Source organism: Polypterus senegalus, chromosome 11, assembly GCF_016835505.1.
Source record: "Polypterus senegalus isolate Bchr_013 chromosome 11, ASM1683550v1, whole genome shotgun sequence".
NCBI lineage: Eukaryota > Metazoa > Chordata > Cladistia > Polypteriformes > Polypteridae > Polypterus > Polypterus senegalus.
This window is the reverse complement of record NC_053164.1, coordinates 104,587,157-104,613,566: the sequence shown is the minus strand read 5'-3', so window position 1 is coordinate 104,613,566 and position 26,410 is coordinate 104,587,157. Positions and strand designations below refer to the sequence as shown.

The window sequence follows — 26,410 nt, the reverse complement described above, 5'->3', positions numbered from 1 at the left end:
TCTGCGAATCCTGTAGCACACAACACAGCTCTTTGTAGGACAGTATTCAAACTGGAGTGCTCTCTGTTGGTGTCTGAATTATATATCACCCCTTACATGGGCCATGACTGATTTTTTGTCCAGTGAGCTTATGACGCAATATTACCAGGTTTATCCTTCCATCAGTATAGCCCATTTGTCCATCTGTGTTGTTACCTACTATTTCTTCAAGGTCAAGGGAACTTAGAATTTTCAGAAATAGCAACGGATGTCAGGGAGCACAGGGCTTAGGGATATGTGTTCAGGTCTGTGTTACTTACTTAGCACTGTGATCCATTTTTAGTAGAAATTGACCATGGTTGGTTAAGAATTCAAACAACAGGATATATGATCTTTACATCATAATTATTGCATAACGTAAGTATTTTATCATAGTGACCACAATATAGTGATTTATTTTGCTAACTGAGTACTGTAATTAAATTGATTTTATATGTTCAATTCAGATATTGTGAAAATGCTTAAATCCACATCAACAGCTATTCATACTCTGCAATTGCTTATTTATGTCCTGGGTTGCTTTAACTGGCCTCATCCCTGCCGATCCTTTTCCTCGTAGCAGTCTTTTCTGATTTGGATAAAGAACCCATTTTCATCACTTCCTCTTGGGATCATTTGTCGATTCTTTTAGTCAAAGTGCTTTGCTGAGTAAATGTGGCAGTGGTCGTTTGAATGGCTTAGTGACTCTAGCCTTGTCGTATCAGGGCTTTGGTTTCTCGATGTGTGTGTCGATTTGTCGTTATTTTCAGTCAACCATTGCTCACCATGTGAAGTTTTCACTCTTTAGCATTACAGCTTGTCAAAGAACAGACAAAGAGCCACAGAGCCAGAGAGGTGGCTGCAAAATGGTTAATTGGTTGCACAGTCGTGTACAGATTGGAGTCCAAAACAGAACTGACTTGGATGAGGCAAAGATGGCGGTTTTAAATGAAGGCTGAGGAAGTGACGTCGTCGGGGTCGGGACCGGAAGTGACGTCTTTAGGGCAACAATTGGAAATGACGCTGTCAGGGCTGGGACTGGAAATGAAATCGTCAGGGCCAGGCGGAATTTCCCATAACTGGTCTACAGTGGAAAGAGAGAAAGGATTAGCACACTCTGGTGTGGCGTGGAATTACCTTCATTCGAGCCATTTAGCTGCCTCCCATGTCAATGTGTTTGACAAGCTATAAACTTCATTTATGTGGCCTAAACTGGTGCAAGAAGGTTACTACTATGTTGCATATAACACTGGGCAGCAGAATTTGCTGATAAGACTAATGTTCTTATTTTAAGACCATATTTGGTATTTTTAGTGTGCTTTTTGATATTTTTTTTACCCTTCTTCAACATCTATTTTTTACTTTTTCTTCCTAATCCTAGAAACCGGACAGGCACACAGATACACAAACACACACACTGATCCTTTCCCAATTTTTAGCCTCCTTGGTGTAAACCACAAGTGTGACTTGGGCATGGAATTCTGTGCAAGTGTAGTTAAGCACAAGTCAGGCTTAGGGTGATCTGTAATGATCCACTTTACATTTTTAAGCCTAAATAATGCTGAAGACAGTATTCTACTGCCATCTGGTGGATGAAATGATATCATGCTGCAAGAAATCATGAATATTTCTATGCATTTTGCAACTCTTAGGCAGCTCATCAGTATTCATGGGTTGGGGGCACAGCTTCCAGTTAATGACAAATGAAAAGTTGTAAAGGCAGTTTTAGAATGAACTAAAATTGAATAGTTGCTCAAGTGATACTGATTACGATGTGAATTGGTCATCAGACGTTGACACAGAAAATAAAACTGGTGCATGATATGGTACTACTTCCAAACTGCCTGGTGAGTTCAGTCACATCAAGCTGTAATGTGGTGTGACAGTAGCTACGTGACAAAGGGGCAGAATAGTGCAAGGACAAGCAAGACTTTATCTCGCTAAGCACTGCTCGCCATGTGGCAACTGTCAATGTTCAATATGGAAGTCACTAAGCATTGTGACTTATTGACCATGTGCAGTTTCAATAACACAAGGGGCACATCAATCATCTTGATTAGGCACTGACATTTTACTCTCTCATGTGTAAGCAACAGAAAAAATAGAAGAAAAGTGTGCAAAGAAACATGCAACATCGGCCTGTGCATTGGTGGCTGTCACAAAGGATATAAGCCTGCGTCAAAACAACAGCAAACACTAGACATACCTTCTGTATTGTATCTATATTGATGTTCTGGTATTAATTGTTCCTGTTACACTTCATAACATTTTTGAGTGTTCTGTTTTGAGGTAAACATAAATGCCAAGGAGGTTAAAGTGAATGTATTTTCACTTTTGTGTAAATATATTTATTTGCATGTCCTGACCCGTTAAAATTGTGTTTCAGGGGTGAGGGCCATCATGACATACAGCTGGAGGACTGTCCTCTGCCTTTTTATTCCAGGAAGAGGATCAGGTTATGCAGATGAGCCTTGAGAACTGGAATGGAATCATCTTTTTTTGTGAGTACCTTTTTGAATTTTTTGTGATATGATTTGTGGGTTAAATTTTGTTACTTGGTTTGACTGATTGATTTGCCTTCTTCTTAGCTCTTGTTTTCCTTATTGATTATAAATTTTCTTCAGATTTTTTATGTTGTTTTAATCATTCTCTTTCTTAATATTTGGTTCAGAAGATTATTAAGGAGTGTTCGGTTTTTGGGTGTTTCCCTGTTGTTCCTGTGAGCCAAAAACCTATCTGGCATTATAGGGAGGAGACATTTTAAACGAACTTGAGCTTAGATGTTAGGAAGTTTGCTGTTTGGAGGCAGGATTTTATAACAAAATACCAATAAAGTTCTGCTGTTACAATAGCAAAGCCGAATTTCAAACAGTTTAACCAAGGATGTCTTTCACCTCCTTAACAATTTAGAGAAAGGGCAGACTAGGGAACGTTGACAATGCGTTAATGAGATTTTTTTGATGACCTTTCAAACTCCCCTTGCTAAATGACAATTAAAGGACATTGAGGATCACGTGGGAGTATTAATTCAAAACATAAAGGCTATGCAGCAATCTTGTCAGTCATCAATTTTTCAGAGTTTTTAAAATCCAGAAGTAATGGATAGTGCAATGTCTATCTATAATCTCAACTTCTACTTATATCTCAATACAAGTCTTCTGTTTCTTCTGCCACCTCTGTTGAGTAACCTGCTCCAGTATATTTTGCTGATTTAACCATCTGCACAGGTACGTTGCCTTTGCCACTGAACCACAATGAGTTTGGTCTTTTATCAACCCCATTAAGTAACCTACATATTTGTTTGCTTCTGCTGTAACAATTGTATTATGATTTATACTCAAATTCTATTTTTTATTTGTTTCTCTTAACAAATTTCTAAGATCAGACACTTGGCTTTGGGCGTTTCTGAAGTCATAAATTCAATTCTGACATTGCTTTTTCATGTTATCATTTCCTTTATGCTTAATTTTTTTTGTGAGTTTTGGCCACCATCTTATATTTTAATAATCACCTAAAATAATACCTGTTGTTAGGATTTCACATCATGTTTCTAGGGGCATGTCTTCAGAGGTCATGACCCATGGATAATTGACAGAATAGATTAAAAGGTCGGGTAATAAGCAACTCCTTATCTGACTTGAGGATCCAAAACTCTATGTCCTTTACATTAAACTTTTCTTATTTGATTTTTTGTGGCAGTGACCTTTTTTGGTTCATTTTTTTCACTGATTTTTGACTAAGGTCTTGGTTTGATGGTTATTTCTTTTGATCTCCTTGCTTTGACACTTTTCCTATCTCGTGTCTAACTGCTGGTGCTCACTAAATTTTCTTATCAGCTTACTGACATAACCAGTTAAGCTATAAGTAGCCCCTATTCTAATGTGATATTACTGGTGCTGTGTAAATAGAATTCACACCAAAACGTTTAATAAGACTTAGTAGTATTTTTAAAGTCTAATGCTGTAGCAGTAACCTGAGTTGATTTGCCAAGGTGCCATCCATAACTTCAGTTTTGTCCTTTGTGACTTGTTAGTTTTGTTTATGTTTTGCAAATAGTTTTGCTATATTTGTTAAAGAAGCTGTTTTTGTTAATTCCTTTTGTTTTATGTTTAATTATATTTGCTACCCATTCTCTACTTTTAACCATTTTGTAATTATCCATTTGTCTTTTAATTATGTGAATTTAGTTTGTTATTTTCCTTGTCCTCTTTATGTTGAGCCCCAGGGAGCGGGGCCTCCTGGTGCTCCAGGTAAACAGCTAATGGGTTTGTTACCCGAGGTCCTTTGAAAGATTTAGCAGCCCCAGTTATAATAGATTTTTGTTGTTAGTCATTTTTATTGATTCCAACGCTTGGAAATATGCACTTTCCAAATATGTCTTTTGTGCACGTTGAATATTGAATAAGTTGATTTATTTTATCGTATTTGTTCGTTTTCATGGACACTATTTTTGGTGCTGCTATTTGAAATATTTTTGGGGGTTTCAACTTAACATCAATTGTCACTATGGATGGTGTCAGTTCACCTTCTGGTATAAATATACAAATGACAGTAGTCTATGCATTGGTATCCCTCAGTGGATGCAATTTTGTTAAAAAAATAAGAGATTGATAGTTTCCAAATAGTTTAGTTGAGAAGCCTTTCCGTTTTGACCCTTATTTTGTCCTTGACTCTTATTTTTGACTTTTCCTTTCAATCAACAACAACAACAACATTTATTTATATAGCACATTTTCATACAAACAGTAGCTTAAAGTGCTTTACATAATAAAGAATAGAAAAATAAAAGACACAATAAGAAAACAAAATAAGTCAACATTAACTAACATCGAATAAGAGTAAGGTCCAATGGCCAGGGGGGACAGAAAAAACAAAAACTCCAGAAGGCTGGAGAAAAAAATCAAATCTGTAGGGATTCCAGACCATGAGACCGCCCAGTCCCCACTTTGGCTTCATTTTTATCTTCTGAGTTAGACCTCTGTGCTCTTCTGCTTGCTCTGTTGTGTGGTCTTCTCCTGGTCATTGTTCCTTGTGCCTACAATAATATTTGAGTGATACAATTTTGCTCGCATCACCAGGCTGACCACAGGGGCTTTATGTGAGATTCTTATTGCTGTTGACTCCCATCTTGTGATTTCTTTTAAGGTTTGTTCCACCTTTTCAGACTTTTTGGTCTTTTGTACTATGTTTCTTATTTCTGCCATTTTATTTATTGACAGTTTTGTGTTTTTGGCTTTTTGCATTTTTAGGCCTAAAAGTATTTTGATTGTTTTATAAGTCTGGTTTAGCTCTAGAACTATTTGGTCTTCCAGTTCTTTTTGTGGGTTTGGACTTTTGTATTTTTAGACTTTTTATTCATTTGTTTTCCTTTGCATATTTGTGATAGCTTTACCCTGTGTTCTTGTTCGCTTTTTATATTTATTCTCTTCCTAAAATACGTGGCTTCTTTATCGTAATTACTGTTTTTCTTATAGCTGTTAAAAAATCAATTATATTAAAGATAAAGACTGTTTTGGGATAAAGATAACATTGTCTTGGTTTTAACAGTTTCCCTTTTCTTTCCTTTTCTTCTCTGTATCTACTAACCACAAGGGGGTGCCAGAAAGCTCCAAATCACATACATAGCAATACAGCACATAATATGTGAATAAAATAGAGCAAAGAACCTTCCAATGAACACCTCTTCCAACAATTAACCACAATTATACCATAATCCAACAATAAATCACCAATTCTTCCTCCTTCTATCCTTTGCTGAATGTTGCTGGACCCAGGAATATTTCTGGTTCCATTCTGTCTCCTCAAGGAAACACTTCCAGGCCATAAACGGAGTAGAGTGGTCCTCCCTTAACAGCACCCTCTGTCAATCCCATGGGACCATTACATGGCTGCACTTCTGGACTCCATCTTCCTAGAACCCCCGCAAGTGTCCCAGCTGGGACGTCATATGAGGACCACTGCCACCTAGCGCATGGGGGATGGAACCACTCCCAAGTTCTTGCTTCCACTGGTTCATGAATTATTCTGTACTGGCTGGGCACAAATCATTTGTTCCTCTCGGGTCTCTAAAAAATCATAACAGTCACCCAGTAAAGTCAGTTTGCTTAAACCAAAAGATTAAATTCAACTTTCTTTCCTGATCACTTATATTTTATAGTTATGGAATCAATGTTGTAGCTCTTCCTTTGACTATCTTGTGCAGCTAAATCTTTTCAATAATCTGTAGAGCAAAACGTGCACAATATTCCAGATAAGGATTGTGCAGCTTAAAAATAGCCTTACCTGACTTATGATAAATGCATTGTACAATGTAACCCAATATCTCATAAACCTTAATCACTTCCGCAGACTTTGTGAAAGTGAACTGTGTTATGATGCTGTTTCATTTTAAATTTATATTATGTTCTTCTTTACTCATATTTTTTTATAATATGATTGAATTATGTCAATTACTTTAGATTTAGTTTAATTTTGAAAGAGTTTAGATTTTTTTTACATTTTATTGTGGTGTCATTTTGTTTTCTAGGGGACAGCTTAAGGGCTCTAGTAATGGTAATTCCCCTCTATTCCACTGGTAGGTTCTCTTCCTTAACAGTTCCACCTAACATCCACCTGAACTTGCCATTTCCACGCAGAAGTACTTAAAAGCAAAGACATCACCATCTTTAATCAGTCTCTGTTAGACTTCTATCTGAAAAGACATTTTTTAATGCTGTTTGTACAACACATTTTCTGTTATCATCCAGTTATGGGGGGGTTTGCCGTTGGGTGCCCCAACACTTCATGTGTCTTTGTCTCTCTCCTATAATGGTAACTACCATTTGGTGCTCTGATTGTTTACCGTTGCAAACATATTGACATGTGGAAGATGGGAAATGTGAAACAGTCATCCTTTTGTCCTTCCTGGTTGTCCAAAAGTGTGAATAAACAAGTAAACATTCTTGTGTACATTTTGGGATTTAGTGATTATGTTCTCAATCTTTCTACTTTGGACTTCAGACAATGATTTAGTTTAGCATTTTGGACGTTGGCGTCTCGAACTATTGATTTCCCGGTTTAGACTTTTGGCTTATTTTTTAATTACATTTTGTCTCTTCGTCTCTTATTCTTTAATAATGGCACATTTTCATTGATTTGGCAGATTAACTGTGCTAAGACCCCAATGACTCCTAAATCCTTCTAATCAGGTATACTTTAAAGTTTCTGATCCCTCCATTGTGTATTCATGTTAGTCTTTTTACTTACTTTGTGTGAAACGTTTATTGAGGCTGCATGACAATGACCTCAGTGGTGCACAGGTAGATGCCAATCCCCCCCAACCTATGTACCACTCTCTTTGAATGTTGGCATATTGCATTGCTTGGACAGCTCCACCCACTTCTTTAAACAAGCATCAGAGTACTAAGCCACTCAGAACTCCAGGGGCAAAAACAAAATCATTCTTCGAACTAACGTTACTGGATTAAAAGGTGTGGTAGTTCAGCCTCAACACAGATAGACAATGAATGACACAATGTTCCAAAAAACACACTCTTTACTAATAAAAGTCCAGCACACAACACAATGCCCCTGCACCAAACACCCTTCTTCCGTCCTTTTCTCTCCTCTCTGGACTTCCCCTTTCCACCTCTCCTCCTGATAGTTGCCTTCTTCCTCCCGACTCAGCTCTCTCACTTGGAGGAGGCGGCCTCTTTAATAATCACCTGCATGTGCACCAGGTGCTCCCTGATGATTTTCCGGCGGCACTTCCTGGAAGCACTCCGGGTGTCCCTGGAATCTCTTCTGCCAGCACGTCCGGGTGTGGCAGAAGTGCTGACACCCAGGGCTCCACAATCCTCCGGGCGCCCCCCTGTGGTGGCTACGGACCCCAATGGGGTTGAACTTCCATGCTCCGTTCCCGTGGTCCCCACAGGTCACCCTCTTGTGGCCCAGGGGAGGTATAATCCCTCTCCTGATCCTTCTAGGCGTCCTGGCCAGGCATGGGTCCTGGCCATCCACCACAAAGGTTTGCACTTATATAGGGTACTGGCACTTATGCATATCCAGTTCAGGCACTGATTATACCACTATTAGGGAAAAAAGTAAATGTAAAAGTAAAACATGGAACTATAAGAGCACAGAAGTCTGAATAGTTATGCAAGCAGTATAATTCCAGTTTTGATTTCTGCTTCTAAATATCTAATTTTGCCTTTCAATATTTTGTTGTAATTTGCAGTAAAATTATACATTAAAATAGTACCATTTATGATCCAGAAACATTTGAAAACTTTTAAAAGGTCTGAATATTTTTGCAATGCGCCATATACAGAGCCAAAAGACTGAATCGCAAACACACTAGAAAAGCTGTTAAAATGTTTGCATTTCCCCTCTGCGTTATGATGTAATGTCTGACCTCTGAAAATGTTTCATTCAGCACATTTAGGTATGTGTGCTGTGTACTTAATAACAATCTACCCCTTTAATACAGCATCCAGCTAAATTTATTTCATATGAAGCACTTTCCATTTTTCAAGCATAGAGCACTTTTTACATTTACAAGTTAAAATAGAAAACAAACCACCATGCTAAACAAAAAATCGTCAGAATCAATCGTTTAAAAATATATTAAGTCAGTAAAGTTCTTTATGGTAATTGCTAGTGCTCTCAAAAAAGTCACTCCTATGAACAATGTGTCAAATATAAGGAGTCTAACTGATGCTGAATTGCTTACTTTATACAGACAGCAGTCACAAGGCAGACATCTTGGCAGGTAACAACTAAACAGACAGACTGACAGATGGAACCACAAGTTCACTTCATTCACACATGTTCTGCTTTCCTTGTTGAATTTATTTTCTGCAGCATGGCATGATACAACTTTTTTTTAGTATTTTTCCAATGCTGAGGCCAGAATTCATTCAGAGAGATTCATCTAACAGTTAAAAATACCAAGAAACCACTTCATTATTATTAAATGTTATTTCTGGTAGCAATCCATACCTGAGATATTGCTCAAAATGGCACAAACCAGTGGGAACAGAGTTAAGAAACGACAGACTATGGGGGAAATTTTGAAAACAGGTCAGAAGATGAATCGCAAGACAATAAACAAGTGTTGCCAAAACCAGGAGAGCAAGCCTAAGAGTTGTCTAGACAGAAATTAAAGTCAAGAAACAGTCGTAAATTTTAGCTTAGTAATCAAAACACTTTAATAGCACAGGAAGTTGTCAAAGCCAGACAATGAATGTGCTGAGTAAACGGCTTAGATGTCATAACTCTAAAGACGTCACTAACCGTTTCTGTTACCTAGCAACCCACAGTCACATCCTTGCATGAATTGGCTGTGCTAGTAACAAAAGCAAGGTTGTGTTGCAGTAAAATAAAAATAAACGATTATTTACATCATGCCATAATGCAAACCCATAAAAAAAAATTATCAAAATATTTATATTCAGATACATGAAAAAATGTTAAAGAATTGTATGAGTAGAATTTACTGAAGGCAGAAAATTAAGAGAAGTGTGCAAATTTACAACACAGGTAAGGTTGGCAGTCCGACTCAGTGCCTTGAGGATGACATCAGGATGTGACTGTCATGATCCTTCTTTCTTACACTCTTTTCATTACCAGTTTCCTACATAGAAGGGTACCTCCATAGCCCATGGTCCCCTTTTATCCACTATCCACACAAGTAGACATCTTGTCCCGATTTGGCTCTTGCCATTCATCTGATGCTGCTGCTGCTGAGATACACTCTACTTCCTTTTCAATTGAGAGGGTAGGTATGGAATATTGGATGCAAGGATGGATGGATGGGTGATTTGTTTACTAGAAAATGACAGTCTTAATTTGTTCATTCTTGTTCTGCTTCTGTAATCACAGTTGATGGCTGGCATCCCACCAGGTTAGTTAAAGCTTTGTGTTTAATGTAGCCACCACAGAGTCAGGGTTCCTGAAATACTGTAATGGATTAATGTAGTTCAGAAAATGCATGGATGGAGGAATAGCTGGAACTGCAATTCATGGAGAGACATATCAACTATAATGTTTTCAGCTGAATATGATTTCTGTATCTGCAGTTTTGCTGTCTGAATAATTGTGGCCACTAGCCATAAACTGAATTCTGACAATAGTATAGTCTCTCTATTATATAAAAAAATCCTGGGACGAGTCAAGACTTTTTAGCCTGGGATGAGATGTGACATTTTCAGAGAGATACTTTCATGTCCCATGAGACGAGACTTTGTGCCAAGAGATTTAACCACGCCCGGGACTGGAAATAAAACACAAAGAGTAGATGACAAAGTAGAAAGTCGTAAAGATGTTCAAAAATGTCAGCGCGATACACATGCAGAGCAGGTTAGAGGTAATAAAAGTACTAAAATTGGAAAGTCTCTAAAAAATGATAGTAAAGATCGCATTTGTGCAAATGGAAATTATTATTGGTGAAATAATGGAACAGCGAGAAGAGATCGAATATATTGTTCAGATTTAAACTTTAAGTCAGAGACTTGAAGATCGTCTCATTCGTGTTCCCATCAGGGAAAAGTAGTGTTTCTTCTCAAGGAAGAGGTGTATCCGCGAGAATTAAAAGATTTATTGCTTGGTGAAAGTGAAATCCACATACGCGAGCGGCAGAGATGCGAAGTGGCTGGCGCATTGCGCAGGCTGGGGTGTTGGTGAGAGAAACGAGCAGGGAGCGAAGCCCCCTAGTATTTTTTTAAAATAATGTTTTAATGTTGTACAAGGACTTACAATGGCTATATTGTTAAAATTAGCAAAGTGGAACAGTGTCAATGGGGTTGGCACTGGCTGATGCAAGTGGTGACTGCCGGTGAGAAGTTCATCTAGCTATTGCCACTCCAATTTCATTTCATACATTGTCAAGTTATTTTGTGACACTAAAGTGGACCAGTATGAGTCAGGGAGAGTGCTAATATGCATAGCTGTGTCATGTACATAGCAGTTAGGGTTCAGTTCATGTTTTCCTCTGCTGCTACTAGGATAGGATGCTTGCTGCAAAAGTGGATGAACAGATCATTTTTAAAGCTTCCATCCGCTAATACTTCAATATGTTTTATCCTTTCATCAGTTGTCAAAGTAAGCCTAATTCATTTCTGGGACATGAATGAGTGCCATCCAGAAACTTTAGGTGAAAGGCAGGGAACGACTCTGGATGGGGCACCAGCAGGTCATGTTTAAGCATGTGGCCACACTTACAGGGCCAATTTAGATAGATTGATATTATTTTATTTAGGGAAATTAGAAGGAAGTTTAGCATTTACAAAAGCTGAAGAAATATCGAAATAGGCAACTAAAGCATTTTTTAACACAATCCCTTCATTTCAGGGGCTCAAAAGTAATTGGACAATTGACTCAAAGGCTATTTCATGGACAGGTGTGGGCAAGTCCGTCGTTATGTGATTATCAATTAAGCAGATAAAAGGCCTGGAGTTGATTTGAGGTGTGGTGCTTGCATGTGGAAGATTTTGCTGTGAACTGACAACATGCGGTCAAAGGAGCTCTCCATGCAGGTGAAAGAAGCCATCCTTAAGCTGCGAAAACAGAAAAAACCCATCCGAGAAATTGCTACAATATTACGAGTGGCAAAATCTAGTTTGGTACATCCTGAGAAAGAAAGCAAGCACTGGTGAACTCAGCAACGCAAAAAGACCTGGATGTCCATGGAAGACAACAGTGGTGGATGATCACAAAATCATTTCCATGGTGAAGAGAAACCCCTTCACATCGGCCAATCAAGTGAACAACACTCTCCAGGGGGTAGGCGTATCGATATCCAAGTCTACCATAAAGAGAAGACTGCATGAAAGTAAATACAGAGGGTGCACTGCAAGGTGCAAGCTACTCATAAACCTCAAGAATAGAAAGGCTAGATTGGACTTTGCTAAAGAACATCTAAAAAAAGCCAGCACAGTTCTGGAAAAACATTCTTTGGACAGATGAAACCAAGATCAACCTCTACCAGAATGATGGCAAGAAAAAAGTATGGAGAGGGCGTGGAACAGCTCATTATCCAAAGCATAGCACGTCATCTATAAAACACGGTGTGATGGCTTGGGCGTGCATGGCTGCCAGTGGCACTGGGACACTAGTGTTTATTGATGATGTGATACAGGACAGAAGCAGCCGAATGAATTCTGAGGTGTTCAGAGACATACTGTCTAGTCAAATCCAGCTAAATGCAGTCAAATTGATTGGGTGGCGTTTCATGATACAGATGGACAATGACCCAAAACATACAGCCAAAGCAACCCAGGAGTTTATTAAAGCAAAGAAGTGAAAAATTCTTGAATGGCCAAGTCCGTCACCTGATCTTAACCCAATTGAGCATGCAATTCACTTGTTGAAGACTAAACTTCGGACAAAAAGGCCCACAAACAAACAGCAACTGAAAGCCGCTGCAGTAAAGGCCTGGCAGAGCATTAAAAAGGAGGAAACCCAGCATCTGGTGATGTCCATGAGTTCAAGACTTCAGGCTGTCATTGCCAGCAAAGGGTTTTCAACCAAGTATTAGAAATGAACATTTTATTTCCAGTTATTTAATTTGTCCAATTACTTTTGAGCCCCTGAAATGAAGGGATTGTGTTAAAAAAATGCTTTAGTTGCCTCACATTTTTATGCAATCATTTTGTTCAACCCACTGAATTAAAGCTGAAAGTCTGCACTTCAACTGCATCTGAGTTGTTTCATTTAAAATTCATTGTGGTAATGTACAGAACCAAAATTAGAAAAAAGTTGTCTCTGTCCAAATATTTATGGACCTAACTGTATATAGTGGCAGATTCGGCCCAGACACAAACAGACCCGGAGACAAACGTCCTAAAAACAAACATGTTTATTGTTGCTTCCTGCACACAGTACCACACAAGGTATCAATCAGCACTTGCCTTTGGTGATGCTGGTAATTGATTAAATAATTCAGTAAGGCTTCTACTTTATTTACCTACCCCTCTCTGCAGTAGGAAGCGGTCTCTGGCTTTTAGGCTTATATCATGGTAATTCAAGAACTGCCATTTTAAGAAACAGAATAATAAAATTTATTGATATGCACAAGAATTATAGAAATATGATAACTGCAGATATATAAGACAGGATGCAAACATACTAGATAGACAAACATATAGTATAACATAGAGAGTCTGGCTGTTTTCTGGTTATTTAGAATTGTAATTTATCTTGACACAGATACATTGCTTTACAATATCAAGTCATTAAAGATGGTGTCCAATGTTGTGTGGAGTTGTTGCTTTGTTTTTTTCCAATTTCAAGGGCAGGATTCATCTTGGGTTGTAGCACACTCTTTCTCTTTGTGACGCGGTCCTTTGTTTATGGTGGGATGTGCTTTTCTCAGTTAATCTCTTTGCTGTGTTGTCTGCAACTTCATAAAGGAGAAGCATTACTCTTTCTGTCCCAAGAGCTTAGATGCTCAAGTTCCGTTCCTGAAGTGATAGCTGCTTCTCTGCCTTCAGACTGGCTCACTGTTTAGTTTGGCAAACTGGATCTCAACATTCACATTAAATAAAAATGAAGAGTTTGTCAGCTTAAGCTCCCAAGGAAGAGCAGCTCATAGCTTTTTAGTACCATAGAGCAGGTTTCAGAGGTTTTCACTCATTTCGAAGGGTAAGAGCAGAGTTCCTGTGCGGGTGCCTTCAGAATTCCCTTGAGAGAGCCACCTGAAAGAGCAAGAGCTAATCTTCAGGATGGCGCAGCAAGTTTTAAGTGCATGTATAACTTTTCCTGATTAGATTAAAGTCTCTTCTAGTTACAAAATCAATATGTCCACATAGGCAAGATCATCTACCATTAAGAGTTGTTATTCATTGATTTATAGCTCTTTGTACTTGCTTGAATCCACTTTGCACCTTCTCGCTCTAGACATCTCTGTAAAAAAGCCATTGCAAAGATATCAGTTCAACTCTGATTTATGCCTTTGTTAAGTGATGAAGTGCAGGCAGATCCTGGTACAAGCTGGAGTTCAGTCAATTAGTTTGGAATGTACATGGGGGAAAGTGCTGATGGATATCTGCATCCCTGTAAACTCTGCTTGCTTAACAGACTTGATGTGCCACTAAAGCCCAGCAGAAAGGGCAATGCCCACTTTGACCTACACTGATTTCTGTGACCCTTAGTCTGATGAAATGCTTCCTGTTTCTGGAGTGTGAGTGTGGTTTGTGTCATGCAAAGGGTTGGTAACCTCATTTAGGGTTATTTTCTACCTTCAGCCTGATGTTGCTGCGTCACACTTTGATTCTTGCAAACCATTACTGGAATAAGGAGGATTAGAAACGTGAACAGTGGATGAGATTTGAAGTCCTTCATAGTTCTCAAGTTATGTTTGGTTTCATGTAAATTTCATTCAATACTAGAAATACAAAAACGTTAGATTTTCCCTATTTTCTATTTCCCACACTCTCTGGACACAATTATAAATAAACATTGATTTGCCTTTGAATTTGACATTTTTAGTTTCAAGTTATAAGACGTCCTAACTTGCCATATCCATGTCCCTTTACTCTTCCAAAGAAAACACTGCAGTGTTCAGATATGCATGTGGAAAACATCTGGAAAGATTTCAGCTTTCAGTCTCAAAGCAGACATAAGAACTATTGGGCAGTTGAAATTCTTCCCTTAAGAATTAACAATAGCTATTTCCTCTTTGAACCAACTGGAAAAGTTATGCAAATATTCTGCCAAATTGTTGCTTCGGGTCCTTCCTCTAGGGTGCACTACAGAACCACAAGAGAGTTCTTCAGACTGTTTCTTTAGCATTCCTTGTTCTATATATAATGTGAAAAATTGTGTTTTGTGGAGGAAATGACTTTACTAGTATGAAAATGGAAAGAATATTAGAATCATTTAAGGAGGTTTACATTTGGCTAAGGAATCTGTAGGACTAGTGACCTTGTTCTGTTACTGAAATTGGACGAAAAACAATCAGGGCTACAAAGCTTCATTAGCTTCTACAATACAATGTAGACATTGCCTGCCAGCAGATTGCAGTGAATAGAAATTTTATCAGAAGCAAACATATTGCATATTTCCTCAAAAGCAAATAGTCCTGTATTACAACATTTATTTTATACATATGTACAGTTTTTCAGTTATGGTTGTTTTCATTAAAATTTGTTGTAAGGTTAGTTCAAAATAATGAAATGATGTACAAATTCTGAAAATCCTGAGTGGATTAAAAGTATTCAGGCATAGAAAGAGTAACATCCAGGAAGGAAACAATAACATGTCAGGGAAGGAAGACCCCAACTTCTGATCTGAAATATAATGAGGGCATATTTCCTCTCAGTTGTGGATACAACCAGCATCCCAGAAGTCTGTTCTGTGGGTTCCTATGAGTTTGAAAGATACACTGGAGATGGATTCTACATTTATAAGAGACTGTCACCAATACTAATCCTTCTTATCCTCAAGATGTGCTTTCATTGTTGCCTTAGCACTTGTTCAGAAACCTTCCTTTCATGAGACAGTCACAAACTGTTCAGTACCTGCAACTTCAAATTGTGTAAATGGGACGCTGTTGTGTTTTGCTGTTGGTTTTTAACTTTCAGAATTCATTGCTATATGTTTTTGTGTGGATCTGATTTACTTTTGTTATTGTTATTTATTCTTAGCAGTCCAACAGTGACGTGATCACTCTGCTGTTTTGTGGTTTTGCTTTTCATGGCTGTCACTGCTGTTTTGTGGACTGTTTATCAGCCCATGTGTGGCCATGGTGCTTGGAGCAGTGGCAGCCTTTGTCAATCATGTGATTGGCATGTTCTTATTTTTGACATTACTCCTGCCTATGGGTCTCACACTTGCCTTCCTCTTTCAATTATGTCACCAAAGCCAAACTGTCCAATCAGATTCTTCTTAGGGACTGGACAGACACACAAACACACACACACACAGACAGAGACATTAGCGTTTTATTATATAGTAGATGTGTACTGAGCAATTGGGTTGCCTTGTTTGTTAAGTCATCCAGGAATAATCACTGGGTAGGGATAAAAAAAGAAGCAACCCATGTTACTGTTGCACAAAACTATATCTCATATATATATTGCCACACATGTGAGCATGGGAGACATTTAAAGGGCCTGAATGAGAGCAATTCCACGCCAAGCCATGGGGTGGTGGAGGGCGCTAACTCTTTCTCTCACTTCACTGCAGCAAGAAATTCCACCTGGCCCCAATGATGTCACTTCCGTTTCCGGGACTATTGATGATGCCACTTCCGGCCCTGTACCCAATGACATGACTTCTGGTTTCGGTCCTACTGATGACATCACTTCCTCCGCTCTCCTTTAAAGCCACCATCTTTTTACAAGCAAATCAATTCTGTTCTGGACACCAGTCAGTATACTTCAGCATATCAATTCATTCAATTTTGCAGCTAGGAAACAATATACGGGAGTCTTCCCCAAAATGTTTTGTTTCTTTTGTCTAAGTTTGTGACTATATATATATATATATATATATATATATATATATATATATATATATATATATATATATATATATATATATATATACAGTGATCCCTTGCTATATCACGCTTCGTCTTTGCAGTTTGCATAACACCGAGGCACTTCAACCTTATGGTACCATCTAAATGCAAAACATGTTACAGCGAACACAGAAACTGTGTATGCTGTTAGCACTAGCAGTACGAGTTTGAGTACCAACAAAAGTTGTCGGCAGCCCAAAACTGATGAAATAACTGGCTTCAGAACCAAAATTAGTAAGTCAACATCGGTCAAACTTACAAATTCTCTCGCAAAATGGATTGCTTTGGACTGTAGACCCTAACAGTGCTGGAAGATAGGGGGTTAGAAAATGTGCTACAGTTAGCGTCAGGTGATCCAACTTTTCAACTGCCGTGCCGAGAGACTATTTCAAGTAAAATTCAACAGCTTTATGACACTGAAAAGCAAGCAAAATTAGATGCATTACAGAAAGCGGACTTTGTGGCTCTTACTGGGGATCATTGGACTTCCGTGACCGTTAGTAATTTTAATTACATCTAATTACAAAATGTTCAATGATCACACTGTTTTAGCCTAATGTACAAAATAATTTTGGCTAAGGTTACTCAGAGTTTAAAGGTGAAGCTGATCAAATTAACTTTTATGTTTCTGCCTTATTTTTTTAAGATGAAAAACTGCACTTTATGTTGAAATTGTTCTTATTATTATTTAAAGACAATACCATTCTGAACATGTACTTAAAGTACTTAGAATACCACTTTATTTTTAAGTCTGCCCAATTTTAGCCACAGATGATGATTCTGATTTGAATTGAAATGCAGTTTACAATATTCATGTCCATGTCTATTATTTGATTTTGTCGCCCACTAAAACCCTTTTAAATTAAAAAAAACATTTGCGCTTTGGGGCAAATTTACGTGTGCAATTACATGCGATGAATCAAGAGTAATTAATTACAAAGCCTCTTATTAATTAGATTAATTTTTTTAATCGAGTCCCACCCCTAATATATATATATATATGTGGATATGTATGTATATGCATATATCTATACTAATAAAAGGCAAAGCCCTCACTCACTCACTCACTCACTCATCACTAATTCTCCAACTTCCTGTGTAGGTAGAAGGCTGAAATTTGGCAGGCTCATTCCTTACAGCTTACTTACAAAACTTGGGCAGGTTTCATTTTGAAATTCTACGCGTAATGATCATAACTGGAACCTATTTTTCTCCATATACTGTAATGGACGTTAGCCCGATTGACATGGGGTGGCGGAGCTGCATGTGACATCATCACGCCTCCCATGTAATCACGTGAACTGACTGTGACCGCAGTACCTAGAAAAGAAGGAAGAGCCCCCAAAGAGCGCTGAAGAAAAACGCTGAATACTTTATTCGTGAGATACAAGTTTAATGAGAAGACACAAGGTATAAACGAGACTTTGGATCACTTTGTAATGTAGTTAAACTTGCTGTAGTGAGAAACTATTAAGTGCCGGGTCTTAGCTAACATTAAATAGCGCCGTGGACATCGCAAGATCGCACAAGATAGCACCAGCACAGCTCAGAAGCTTTGATGCATGTACTCCGAGCGGCTCACGTGAACTGACTATGAGCGTAGTACGCAGAGAAAGCAAGACCTCTAAAGAGTGCGGAGATTTTTGGTCACGTGAACGTGTCTGCAAAAAGTGGCATTTCCTTCACTGCAAAAATACTACAAAAGTCGGGCGGCCGGCGCACGCGCGCGCCTGCGTAGCTGTGCCGGCCTTTGAGACACTAACTGCACTTCTGCCTTAAGTGAAAGTAAACACTTTTAATTTTTTTCCCCATTCCCATGAGCTATAGCCCAGGCAACTGTAAACACGGGATCCCATTTCTAGACCGCGGCAAACTAATATTAAGGCACTTCGCACTTTCTTTTACACGTATACGATTATGAGGTCGTCAGGTCGGATTATGAAGACACGCACAGGAGTGGAGGAGCGACAGTGCCATCCCGAACAGTTAATGGCAGGGCCGTCTCTCCAGTCTACACGAGACCCACCGCGACGCTCATATCGTCAGCGAAGACCTCTCTCTACACTATATTAAAGAAAAGGCAAGTTTCCTTTTTTACACCTTTTTTCCTTTTATCCCCAACCAAAGCCTTTCTCTCTTAACACTGCAGAGGACACAAAAATTATTTTCTTTTAATTTCTGGTAATGCCGGTAAGGCACATTACCAGAGGCACAAATTTGAACGTTCACATAGAAAATGTAATTTCTATACCACAGCCGTCGTGTAGCGCCTTTCAAAAGAGATCAGCTACCGAGAGATGATCCATATACATTTTAGCTGCTGTTAGTACTACTTACCTGTTGTGTTACACCGTCTTTAAAATGTAGTTTACCCGAAACCACTCCAGTAGTGCTCAATGTACCTGTACTTCTTAAAACGTTAATGTTTTACTGTTTAATAACTTATAGACTATATTTTATTTTTTTCCCTTGCACTCAGTGAGTGAGGCCAATGGGTGATCTGTTATATATATATATATATATATACAGTATATAAATGATTTAGATAGGAATATAAGTAACAAGTTGGTTAGATAGATAGATAGATAGATAGATAGATAGATAGATAGATAGATAGATAGATAGATAGATAGTTAAGTTTGCAGATGATACCAAGACAGGTGGATTAGCAGATAACTTGGATTCCGTTATATCATTACAGAAGGACTTGGATAGCATACAGGCGTGGGCAGATTTGTGGCAGATGAAATTTTATGTCAGTAAATGTAAAGTATTACACATAGGAAGTAAAAATGTTAGGTTTGAATACACAATAGGAGGTCAGAGAATCAAGAGTACACCTTATAAGAAGGATTGAAGAGTCATAGTGGATTCTAAGATATCGACTCCCTGACAGTGTTCAGAAGTCATTAGGATGGCTACCAGAATGTTATATTGCACGATGTGTGGAGTACAAGTCCAAGGAGGTTATGCTCAACTGTTATAATGCACTGGTGAGGCCTCATATTGAGTACTGTGTGCAGTTTTGGTCTCCAGGCTATAAAAAGGACATAGCAGCGCTAGAAAAGGTCCAGAGAAGAGCGATTAGGCTGATTCCAGGGTTGCAGGAGTTGAATTATGAGGAAAGATTAAAAGAGCAGTTTAAGCAAAAGAAGATTAAGAGGTGACATGACTGAAGTGTTTAAAATTATGAAGGGAATTAGTACAGTGGATTGAAACTGTTATTTTAAAATGAGTTCATCAAGAACACGGGGACAAAGTTGTATATATATATATATACATACACACACACACATATACTGTATATTAAAAATAGCAGCGGCCCTGGCACTGACCCCTGTGGAACACCACTCTTAACATCGACCAGTTCTGATGAGGTTCCTCGCACCATCACCCTCTGCTTCCTGTGTCTGAGCCAATTCTGCACCCATCTAAAAACATCACCCTGAACTCCCACTTCTTTTAACTTGATGCCCAACCTCTCTTGTGGCACCTTATCAAATGCTTTCTGAAAGTCAAGATAGATAATATCATAAGCTCCACTTTGATCGTATCCTTTTATTGCCTCCTCATAGAATTCCAGAACCCATGCTGACTGTTCAGAATAACTCCTGTCCTTGCCATGTGTTGCTCAATCTTATCCTTAATAATTCCTTCCATTAATTTTCCCGTGATGCATGTTAAGCTTACTGGCCTATAGTTGCTTGGATCTGCCCTGTCACCCTTTTTATATAATGGGATGATATTTGCCTTTTTCCAGTCCTTTGGAATCTCCCCAGTGCGCAGAGACTTCCTAAAAATATGTGTCAAGGGTGTATATATATACTCACTAGCCTCCTTAAGAATACGAGGATAAATATTATCTGGTCCTGGTGATTTGTTTGATTTCATCTTATTTAATCTGAGCAGCACTTCTCCCTCTACAATTTCCAAATCCCTCAGTATCTCCTTAGTAGTCGCGTTTACCTCTGAGAGGTTATCCACTTGCTCACTTGTAAACACCTCAGAAAAATGTAAGTTTAGGGCATCTGCTATTTCATTGTCTATATCTTTTAATTCCCCTTTACTATTCCTGATGAACTTGACCTCCTCCTTAACTGTTCTTTTACTACTAAAATACTGAAAGAATCTCTTGGGGTCTTCTTTCGCCTTATTTGCTATATTCCTCTCCAACTGTCTTTTAGCCTCCCTGATATCCTTCTTAATGGTTGCCCTCATGTTCTCATACGCTCTATGATTCACTTTGCAGTCATTAGTCTTATATGCCTTATAAAGCCGTTTTTTCCTTTGCAACTTCTTTTTTAAATCTTTATTAATCCACTGTGGAGTTTTTTTTTTTAACTTTCCTTTTAATTCCAAATTTAGGCATATATTTGTCCTGCAATACATGTAAAACATTTTTAAACCTGTTATGCTGTAGTAACATCAAAGAAGTGAAGTGACGTTATAAAGATGGTGGTGGGTTCACCATATGCTATTCCTTAGTGTATCAACAATATCTTGAAATTCTCTATGAGAGTTAGCTTCATTTCAGAGTTGGCTCTAGCTTCAGGTTTGGTTTTGACTCTTGTTTTGGCTTTGAGCCTGGATTTTCATTTTTGCCATTTTCAGTCATGTTTGCCTGCCTATTATGATCCCCCAGTTCTGACTTCTTGCCAGGCCTGGCTACATTTAAGTGGTGTTTATCATCTTCTGTTCTTTTTTTCTACTTATAGCAATTTTCAGACACTCATGTTATGAACTGTGGAAAGCATTTGAAGAAGGGTGGCCATTTGGGGGGGCTCCATATGATTAAAAAGTTGCAGTTCAAAATAATATAAAGATGATTCACAGTTCCTTTAAAATTGCAACAGATCATAATGCTGTATACCACAGTCTACAATTTAACTCCCTCTTCATAAAATGAATTTGAATAAATTTCTACTAACAGGAAACAGTAAAGGTTAGTAATGCCATCCTCCATCTTTCTCTTTCTGCCATAACAATAGCATGCATTAAAAGCATTACACTTCTTTTTGCTGGCATTTTCATAAATATAAGGCTTTGCTTTGAATAAAAAATGTATTGTTATCAGGTTCATTTCAGATTTTTTGTCACGTGTACATAATGCAAAAACATTCAAATCTGCACCTTGGATCAATACACACCAGGCCACCATTCCGAACCACACAAATTAGGTTATGTAAAATATAACATCACAAAAATGTAATAGGCTGTGATGAGCAAAACAGCTAAGTTTCCTTTCATATACAGTTTTGTGAAATTGACTTCAAAATTCGTTTCCAAAATTCAGAGGGGGAGGCCGCCTGTTGGCCGAAGTCTCCAGGACTCTGACTGCATCTGGCTTGTCTGCCTCCTTTTCTACAATCTGGCTGTGGTTCCAAATTTAGCTGATGGGCAGAGATTATTGTTTTTCATTTATGTTAATTAGTTTCTAATTTGTTTTTGATGTATTTGAACAAATCTGTATCCTCATAGGTGGCACGGTGGTGCAGTGTGTAGCGCTGCTGCCCCGCAGTTAGGAGACCTGGGGTTCACTTCCTGGGTCCACCCTGTGTGGAGTTTGCATGTTCTCGCCGTGTTTGCGTGGGTTTCCTCCCACAGTCCAAAGATATGCAGGTTAGGTACATTGGCGATTCTAAATTGTGTTTGGTGTGTGTGTGTGTGTGCCCTGTGGTGGGCTGGTACCCTGCCTGGGGTTTATTTCCTGCCTTGTGCCCTGTGTTAGCTGGGATTGGCTCCAGCAGACCTCCTGTGACCCTGTGTTTGGATATAGTGGGTTGGATAATGGATGGATGGATGTATCCTCATATGTGATAATTCTATATTTAGTGAATGGTATAATCTATCCTTCCATTTTGGCTTGAGAGATGTTGCAGGACTCTGTTCCTGTGCTTGGTGAGGAGTGCTGTGCAAGAACAAAGCAGTTTCTATTACTGTATTTTATTTCTCAGGTAGCAATGATACTGTAGATTGGCCATCTATAGCTCAGTGAAGTTGGTTACTGGTATTCTGTTTTGTGTGTTGAATTTACCCATTTCTTGACACTCATTGCACATTCAACACACCTAGAAGGTCTCTCTGAATATTTCTTCCATTTTGTTTTTCCCTACGAGATTACCTTTTGGAGTTTTAATCTTGTCTTCTTAGAGAGTCAAGGCTGGGTGGGCCGTCAAAAAACATGGCCTGTTAAAGCCCAGTGAGGGTTTTCTTGTGTGATTTTGGGCTATACATGAAATAAATTGTTGTCGTTTCACATTTGATTTTTTTTCAACTGGCAAAACTCACTTTTTTTAATTGGTGGAAAGAAAGATACTCCTGCTCCTTAAGAGTTTGGTAGCACCGTACACTCCTTTTGGACCTGTAGAATTCTCAGAAAAGAGTCCAAATGAAAAAGGGAAAGCGTGTATGGAAATTGAACATGGCTTAACACAATCTATGATGAGACCAAAAGACTTATTACTCCTAGGCAAAATCCCCATTAGATGAAAAGTAAATGCTGTAGTCGACGTCTTTGGAGAGATCCTGCTTTTACAAGTGCTATTTAAAACTTTTACATGAAGATAAAATGCCCCCCAATTATCCCCAGTGTAATCCTGCTGCATAATGGGTATGGTAGTCCCTGGCAGTGCTCTAAGGTTGCAGATGAGATGAAAATGGAAATGGAAAATGGTTCAGCTCCCTGTGACTCATGTATCCCTTAAAATACAACAGTAAAGTGGAAAGTAAGTTGTCACTGTATATTTCAAAGCTTTGGGCGGACAAGTAAGGAGCCATCTTTCAGAGACAGTGACAGTACTACAACATTTCTACAGCTATTTTATATTTTAACATACTGTAGGTGTGTTAATGCATTGTTTTATAAAAACATCATATTTTTATATTAATTGATCAGCTTCCATTTTTTCTTCCAATCTCTCTATTTGCATATTTACATTTTATTTATTTTTGTCCAGTTTTATGCTTTACATCTTTAAAGACAACTCTCTCAGCGTGTGCCTTTACTCCTCCTTGTGCGTCTCACACACTGAATAATCAGATTGCTCTGATGGACTGGACACACAGATCTTAGGCTTATATTATATAGTGAATTGGAAAATGAGTACAAGAAAGCATATATGAAATATTAATGAATGATAGGCACAAGAAAGCCCATCTTTGTCCTACAATACAGCAAAATGAAAAGAGACTATCCAAAAAGAAGAGAGTTCACCTCTGGGCCATCTGTCTCCAGCCTTCGCATGTTTCCTCCTCCTGTTGGAGCTGTCCTTCAGCACTCTTACAGACTTTTGCTTTCTTTGCATTGACATATCAGCACCTTAGGGATTGTTTTGAAGTTAATATGCTACATATGATAGCCAGTAATATTTCAACACATTTTTGCGAAGTGTCTTTGGAGAATATTTAACTGAATTTAGTACATTTCAAATCAGGTAAATGATAAATTATAGCAAAGTCCTAATCCATAATATTTTATATATCCACCTTTTACTCACTTCAAACCAAAGTAGAGAAATTGGAAGAAATAAAATAATATACATAAACATCTTCTGGAAAGACTAAATAAATAAATAAAACAAGGTTTTGCAGCTATGCATGAAATGAGTAATGAAGAATGGTATCTATCAAAATCCTCAGATTTTATAAAATATCTCAATAAGCCCTCTGTGATTTTTACCTTTTCAAAACAGAGGTGATACAGGATGCCCCTAAAAAAGTGAGAAGCAAAAGAAAAAGTGTGATACTTCCTGGAGAGCAATGTTAGCTCTTTTAGGGCTAATTTTGTTTTTGTTTCTTATCTCCTAGGGCTGAATATTTTTACAAAAACTAACATTTTTTAAAAAAGAACACAAAGCAATTGCTTAACAAATCAACAAAAAACATTTACTTTTGACAAATGTTACTGTCTTGCATGTTGTATGAGCCTGCATACTCTATGATTTCACATACATTTTATACAGCAAAGTCTGATCTCGCTCAAAGCAGCCAATTTCAGTCATTGCCACATTGCACTGCTTACAATACATGTTGCTTTGGTGCCTACTTTTCAATTGTCTGTTGCTGCACTTTCTCACATATATTGTTAGTGTGTACTGTAGAGAGACAAGTCACCCTTTTGCCATCGTGCCATTCCACTGCCACCAAGTTTTCTGCCCGCATGAAAACCGTATTGTCACCTCTTTTCATCTTCTGAAACTTTATGAACTTTATGCATGGCATTATAGCCTAGCTCACCCCATGGGATTTGCTTCTGTTTATTACAGAAGTGAATAAAACTTTGCAGCAGCACGTACCTATCACCATCCTGCATAACCTGTCCAAAGCTACCAGGGGACAAAGCACATTTGGACCAATGCTCCCTGAAGTTATATCACCAGTTCTGTCCCATCTCTATTTGTAATACCACAGCACGCTTCATCTCGTCTTTTGTTGTGGGTTTACACTTTGAAAAACGAGAATGCGATGCAAACGCAGCCCGCGATTCAAAAAATTTCTCTGCCTACCTGTTTATCTCGTCTGACGGTAGCTGAAAAGCAGCATCAGGAGAGAGCAGCCTGAAGTACAGCAGCTGGTGATCTGTCGTGTCCAACAGCAAGCCATGATGTCTTGTGAAGTCCAGCAGCCAGATCGGCTCTCAACGGATCAATGTCTGTGTATTTATCCCACGCTGCATACTCCCAAATATCACTGTATTAAAGCAGGCATTGATCAATGGACCTCCTTCCAGCATAACACCAGTGAGACTTTGTGTATGTGAGGTTCAAGATCAACTAAGACACCAAGAGCAACTATATTAAGTTACTGGAATGTTGAAGACAATAGCAACTGCTAACATTACGACTATTGTTCTGCCAACATAAGGACCTTGAGTAAAAAGAAAGAATTCTTACATTAAAAAAATGGTGTAAACCAGGAAAATCAAATAACTAAATAACCAAGACGTAATACAAAACTCATATTAGTTTTGATTTTACAAGTTTTTATCTTCATCTTTTTTCTGAAATAAAATTTTCTTTATTATACTTACAGTTTTTGGTGTTTTAGGACTCAGAGCATTTACAGATATATACTATATGGCCAAAGGTTTGTAGACACCTGACCATCACACCTATATGAGCTTTTATGGAGTTTTATTAGAGCCCCTTTGCGGCTATAATAGCTTCCACTCTTCTGGGAAGATCTGCAATTTTTCAAAGTGTGTTTATGGGAATTTATACCCATTCTGCACCAAATGAGCATTTGTGAGGTCCGGTACTTATGTTGATTGAGAAGACCTGGCTTGTATTCTGTGTTCCATTTCATGCCAATGGTGTTCAAAAGTATTGATATCAAGACTACAGTATGAACCAGCCACTTGAATTAGACCACACCAAACTCGTTAAAATATGTCTTTGTGCACAGGGACCATGAAGGGACCACTGTTACCAAAATGTTACAAGCACACAACTGTGTAAAATGTCTTTGTATGCTGTGCATTAACAATACCCTTCACTGAGAACAAGGGGCCTAGGCCAAATGATGAAAAACAACGTCATAATGTTATCTCTCTTCCACCAAAAAGAAGACACAATGCAAGTTGGTATGGTATCCCCCAAACCCAAATTCATTCATCAAACTGCAAGACCGTGAAGCTTGATTGGTCACTCCAGAAAACACATTTCCACTGCTCCGGAGTCCAATGGTGGAGTTCATTACACCACTCCATCTTACACTTGACTTTGTGCATAGTAATTATAGGCATGTGCGCAGCTGTTTGACTATGGAAACCCAGACACTCAGTTCTTGTGATGATGTTGCTTTCAAAGGCAGTTTGGAACTGTGAGTGATGCAAGAGGATAGACAATTTATATGTGCTATGAACTCAAACGCTTGATGGCCCTGTTCTGTGAG

The 26,410-nt window shown here is 38.4% G+C and overlaps 1 protein-coding gene across 2 annotated transcripts in view; it reads left to right on the top strand.

Moving 5' to 3' along the window:
• The window catches only part of bpgm (2,3-bisphosphoglycerate mutase), a 172,760-nt gene that overhangs the window by 82,653 nt on the left and 63,697 nt on the right, over positions 1-26,410 (top strand). For both annotated transcript variants that reach the window (XR_005635610.1, XM_039769424.1), the window contains exon 4: positions 2,405-2,519. Coding sequence is in view for 1 of the 2 variants with exons in the window: in XM_039769424.1 (XP_039625358.1) it covers positions 2,405-2,493 (89 nt within the window). In the remaining variant the exon portion in view is untranslated. The remainder of the gene's footprint in view (positions 1-2,404; positions 2,520-26,410) is intronic.